General features: G+C 52.9%; 1 protein-coding gene across 1 annotated transcript; it reads right to left on the bottom strand.

The window, feature by feature from the left end:
• Window positions 1-884: 884 nt before the first annotated feature.
• GPR50 (G protein-coupled receptor 50) lies at window positions 885-5629 on the bottom strand. The gene is made up of 2 exons (XM_016164566.2): window positions 5443-5629; window positions 885-2632 (listed from the first exon to the last, which is right to left on the bottom strand). Exons 1-2 carry the CDS (start codon window positions 5627-5629, stop codon window positions 885-887), a joined length of 1935 nt encoding a protein of 644 aa, XP_016020052.2.
• Window positions 5630-5847: the final 218 nt, after the last annotated feature.

The following is a 5847-nucleotide window of genomic DNA, read 5'->3' as shown; positions in this document are numbered from 1 at the left end:
ATTGTGTAAAAATGTCAGGCTATTTAAAAAAAATCTGAGGTAAAGCATAGTTATGAATCATAATATTAAAAGCACGTGACTATAATTGATCCCAGTAACCATAAGTTTAAATTTTAGAAGAAACTAGTTTATGAATGGGTTTCTTTGAAACTAAATGGAGAAAAAAACCCAGATACTAACAAAGGTAAAAATAAAGCAAAAACATGTCATTTGCATTCGTGTTTGACTATAAAAATCAGCACCGGTTTGAATTTTCACAAAATAAAAACAATTTGATATGACCATATCTTTCCTTTTGCCATTTGATCTCATAGGCATAACAATTTTACTAAGAGCTTATCAAATTGTTTCTTAGGAGCCATTTTAAGCTCTGTGGTCACATTCACTTTGCAAAAGACTTACTAAGGAATACCTTCACCATAGCCCACTCTTCCTCCACTCTCTCCTCAGGGAATGGGAGAAGAGAGCAAGAACACGGAGGAAATGAGTAAAAAGCAGAAAAGGGGACATGTGAGTGGGGGAAAAAAAAAATCAAGGCTAAAAGTTTAACCATCACTGTGGGCTCAGGGTCAACCGTAGGAGTTAAGGGAAGCTCAGAACAACAATGTCAAATGAGATAAATTTGATCTCTAAAATAGCAAACACACACACACTTTTTAGAGTACATGATGTAGAGGCGTCTGCCTGAATGATGGAGTTAGCTTATACCATGGCTGTGTCTGCGTGTGTCTGTGTGCAGATGCATTGAGATACCTCACTTCAGGTTACATATGCTAGATAAATTTAAAAGTGGACCACTGCTTGGCCAACTCTTAAGAGCACTTTTCACATAGCCATTGCATCATCTTTAACTCCAACACCAATAACCACGCCCTTAATGGTACTCATTGGTGCCCAGCGGTGACCAAAGTAGGGTCAAGAGAGGGCTCAAAAGGGTCAGACTTGAGGGGCTCAGTGGCAGGGCTGGAGGCAGGTTCAGGAAAGTTGGTGACGTCACCCTCAAGGTGACCAGTAGCAATGGTCTCGGGGTGGCCAGAGGCAGAGGGCTCAGAGGGGCCAGAGGCAGAGGGCTCAGAGGGGCCAGAGGCAGAGGGCTCAGAGGGGCCAGAGGCAGAGGGCTCAGAGGGGCCAGAGGCAGAGGGCTCAGAGGGGCCAGCGACAGAGGGCTCAGAGTGGCCAGAGGCAGAGGGCTCAGGGTGGCCGGAGGTAGAGGGCTCAGACTGGCCAGAAGTAGAGGGCTCAGGGTGGCCAGAGGTAGAGGGTCCAGGGTGGCCGGAGGTAGAGGGTCCAGGGTGGCCGGAGGTAGAGGGCTCAGGTTCACTAGTAATGGCAGGCTTGATGTGGCCAATGGGTTTAGGGCGGAGAGTAGCAGAACTGAAGGTACCCTTGGAGTAGCTGCCACCAGGAATGTGGTGGCTAGGAACAGGGTTGAGGTGGCCGGAGTCAGTGTTGAAACGGACAGAGGCAGGCTTAGTGTAGATAGCGGCAGGCTTGGAGTAACCAGAGGCAGACCTGCAGTGACCAAGGACAAACTTAGGCTGGCCAGAGGCAAGCATGGGCTGGGTAAGGACAGGCTTGTGGTAGCCGGAGACGTATTTTTGGTAAGCAGAAGCAGCGGGCCTGTAGTATCCAGTAGACAGTTGCTTGGGCACGACAGTGTCAGGATCAGGATAGTCAGGTGCACCATCAGCAGGTAGTGGAACATTCCGGATGCTCATTGGCATTTCCTCCATAAGACATTCCTGGAAACGATCTTGGTCATGGTCATGGGCACAGGCGCGGGAGCGGGCGCGGGCACGGGCACGGACCTGGGAACGGGCACGGGCCTCCCATATCTCACGCACTTCAGTCAAGAGGTTAGAGAGGAACAGGATAGGGTGCCGAATAGCATGGAAGACAGTCATGTATTCTCTTCGGAAATTCTCGTTGAGGAACCCATAGATCACAGCATTGAGGCAGCTGTTTAAGTAGGCTATGAAGTAGGCTGCAAGATAAAGCCAGTTGGGAATCCTGCTTGCTATCTCTTTTGCGCTGACAGATGCCAAGACAGTGAGCACATTAAGAGGGCACCAGCACACTGCAAAGAGGAGGAAGATCACAAACATGGTTAGAAAATTTCGAACCTCAGCAAGCTGGTTGTCAGGATTCTGCCCAGCTGAGTCACGGGCTGCCAGCACTTTGATCCAGATCTTCACATAGCAGAAACCCACTATGATAAGAGGAAGGATGAAATGGACAGAGACAATGGTCACAGCAAAGACAGGGTTGTTCAGATAGTTGAAGATGCAGGTGTAGGTACGAGGATCGAACTCAATGGTGCCAACGTACACGTTGGGCAGGACAGCCAGAATAGTCATGATCCAGGTGAGAATCAGGAAAATTAAGGTATTGCGCATACTGAAGATCCGCTCATACTGGAGGCTGTGACAGATGTAGCAGTAACGGTTGATGGCAATTGCCATGATATTGAAGATAGAGCCGACCACACTCAGCCCTGTGATGAATCCAATCAGCTGGCACTGGACCTGGCTCAGATCCCAGCCCCCAACAGCCATGGCATACAGCATGAGAGGGTAGGGGTAGATGGCCACCAGCATATCAGCCAGGGAGAGGCTAGCCACGAAGATGTTGCCTGAAAAACACATGGGGGAGGGGGAGAGAGAAAGAGAATAAATGGTTAAGTATGGAAATTACAAATTTAAGCTGGAAAAAAAGACCAGCTATCATAGTGACAATTTATAAATTTTTTTTTTGTTTTTTAATTCACAAGCATGTCCCAGGTAATTGATACACAGCTAGGTTTGGGAGATCTGTCCTTTTCCAACATTATTTCGTCAAAAAGCAGTAAGCACACACACACAAAAACCCCTCTTCAGGAGCCATTCACACTCACACAGGGAGGCGCTGCTACCATTAAACAAAATGCAAACTTTTTCCGGGGGGTGGGGACGGGGGTGGGGTGGAGGTGGGGGTGGGGGGTGGGGAGAGAAGGGAGAGGGTGGAGGTGAGCTAGATGAAGATGTTGCAGGAAGCAGGCTGGAGGGTGGGGGAAGGGGAGAGATTAGAGGAATGTCAGGAAGCCTCCGCCCCACCCCCACCCCAAAATTAGACCTCTGCCTCCTCTAGCCTAGCATTACATTCATAACACAAACTTGTCTACAGAGAAAAAAAAAGTGTCCTTTTCTTATGCAATCTTTCCCAGAGGGTTAAGACAATAATCCAAGACCTAACCCAGTAAATATTTAATATTTCCAAGGTAAACTAAGAGTAAAAAACGAGGGGAAGAGAGGAAGCCCTGTTAAACTTATTCTGAAACAAACAAACAAAAAAATTGCGGGCAGGGATTTTTTTAAAAATCCGGAAAATGCTATAAGGATTAGCAGAAGTGCCTGCTTGGTGCAGGTCCAGGCGCAGAGCTGCACCGCACCTTCTCGGCCCTGCAGAGGGCCAGTCCCTGGTACTGAGCTATTCCGGAGCAGCTAAACAGGAAAGCGAAAGGTAGGGGGTGGGGGGCGGGGGCTCTGTCCCGAATCCTCTTTTGTAGGGCGGCCTTAGGAACGTTTTCGTAAAAGCTTTCAAAAAAAAAAAAAGAAAATCTAAAGGTGGAGGCCAACTGCAGGCTCATGGACCTTTTTCTTAGGAAACACCTTGTTAATTGACATTGTTTGGCAAAATATTGCACTTCAGCTTGGACTAGGAAAAAATGGCACTTTTAAATAAAATGGCAAAGGAATGGCTCCTGCCTCCTTAACCTGGCGCTTTCTACCCAAGAGGATCTTTCTAGGGGTTCCCATAAAAAAATGAATTCAAAAGAAAACCGGGAGGGCAAAGCCTTAAAAAACAAAACTGCGACAGCCAGAAAAACCTTTATTTGAATTGTAGAAGGAAAGGAAGGAGAATGAGAAAAGAAAGCGGAAGAAGAAAATTAAAGATGGGTTTTGCAGGTGTCCGTGGGGCTACGATATTCCGCCCCTTCCCACCCAGCTGCTGGAGTAAAGGGAGGTCCCCAAGTGTGCGGCCTCACGTCTCCAGGGAACCAAGGAGAAATCAGACACATTCACCGACGTTTAGAAGAAACTTTTAATAGACTGCGTGCCCTCCACTGCGTTTTGAAACTTCGTATGGTGTTTGTGATTCCCTGTCCCAGCCAAAGTTAACTGCTTAGAGACTGGCAGGCTCCTCTGCCGCGCCCCGCCTTTGCGGGTGCGGTGGGTACTTGAACCCGCTCAGACCCCGCCGCTCTTCCCTCCTCTGCGCTCTGGCCCTAGCGAGAGCCTGGCGCTGAGACACCCGGCGCTGTACCCGCCCCGCCCCCACCTCCCCGCAGCTGAGCGCAGTTTGGGCCCCTTGGCCCCTCCTCCCCCTCCCCCGAGCCCTCTCCCGCCCAACCTGCGAGGCAGCTCGCCTCTTCGCAGGGTCTGCAGCACCCAGCTCACATCAGAGCGCTCAGCATCCTCCCTCACCTCTCCGCAGCCCCGTTCGCAGCCGCTCCCCGCCCTCCCCCCCCCGCCCCCGCCACCTTTGGTACTTGTTGGCAGAGAGGGGAGTGTCGCTCGCAGCCTCATCCCGTCCTAGATCCCCGCGCTTTGCAGCCTGAGCCTCCCATTGCGCCTGAGCTCTCCGGCAACCCTTCCACGATCCTGAACAGCTTCTGCGGTCTGCTATCCCCGCGTCGAGATGCTCAGCTCCTGAACCTCTCTCCACCCCGCACTGCGACCCCCAGCACCCCCTCCCGCCGCTTACAGACTTCAGGATCTCCGCCGCTCCCGCGGCCGCTGACACCGCCTACTGCGCCCAGCCAGCCGCTCGCCTCTCCACCGTGCGCCCTGGGTAGGGCGGATGGAGCTCGGCTCCGGTGGGCGCAGACCACCCCGCTCCACGCTCAGGAGCTGGCGCCTGCGCTTCCCCGCCCGGGAGCGGCCCCGGGAGCCCCAGGGGCGCGGCGAGCGGGGGCTCCCTCTGGCTCCCGCGCGGTCGCCGCGCTGCCTCGGGCAAGCGCCGCGGTGAACTTTCCCAGAGCGGGTCACAGCCCCGCTGCTCCCTCTGCGTCCATTCCGCCCGTGCTGCCTCGGCGTGGCCACCTCTGTGGCATCGGGCTCTGCTTGCTGTCCCCGGGTGGCTGCCGGACTCTCCGCTCAGGTGCCTGCTCCCTCTGTATCAAGGTCCCCGACGGGGCAGGGCTTGGCTGGCTGCCGCACACCGCGGGAACGCGGGCTTTGCACCTGGCCGCCCAAAGCTAATATCCTGAGTCCCCTCAGCCTGGAGAAGTTCTAACTTTCTGGAGCCCCTTACAGCACATCGCCGCCCAGGTTAGCGGGGAATTGGGGAGCAGGGACATTCAATGTGAGGGTCTGTCCACTGATCCCCTATTCCGGGCGCCCGAACTAACACCCGAAGGACTACGAATGGCTAAAAGGGTGGGGAGGGCCAAGTGAGGCTTACCAGAATTTCGGAGCTTCTTGTTCCTCAACACAGCCAACACGACCATGAAGTTGCCGACCAGATCTACCATGATGGTGACGACCATCACGCAGAACAGAAAGGTGATTACAGCTGGTGGGTAGTCTGGCCGTGGCAGCCTACAGCTAATACAGCCAAACGGCGTGGGGACCGCCATAGTACGCCCCATTTTGTTGCCAAGGGCCATCAGGACCTCCCAGCCGGTCCGAACAGCAAACACCTGCTCAGTCACCAGGAGCTTAGGGAATGCTGCCTCTCCTCAGAGAGCAAATGACAGGATCCAACACTCTCCGATGAGCTTTTAAAGCCTCAAGAGGCAGGTAGCCCCACCCCAAATCCCTCCCTACGACCAATCACAGCTCCCTGACCATCCCCGCCTTAATCACC

This window comes from Rousettus aegyptiacus, unplaced genomic scaffold (genome assembly GCF_014176215.1).
Source record: "Rousettus aegyptiacus isolate mRouAeg1 unplaced genomic scaffold, mRouAeg1.p scaffold_m13_p_9, whole genome shotgun sequence".
NCBI classification, from domain to species: domain Eukaryota; kingdom Metazoa; phylum Chordata; class Mammalia; order Chiroptera; family Pteropodidae; genus Rousettus; species Rousettus aegyptiacus.
Note: the sequence above shows the minus strand (reverse complement) of the source record. Positions and strands in the feature narration are given on the sequence as shown.

Excerpts from the sequence above, each read along its gene's own strand:
- GPR50 (XM_016164566.2), bottom strand. The coding sequence starts at position 5,629 with ATGGGGCGTACTATGGCGGTCCCCACGCCGTTTGGCTGTATTAGCTGT. Across the intron at positions 2,633-5,442 it reads CAAGAAGCTCCGAAATTCTG|GCAACATCTTCGTGGCTAGC; the intron begins GTAAGCCTCACT and ends TGTGTTTTTCAG.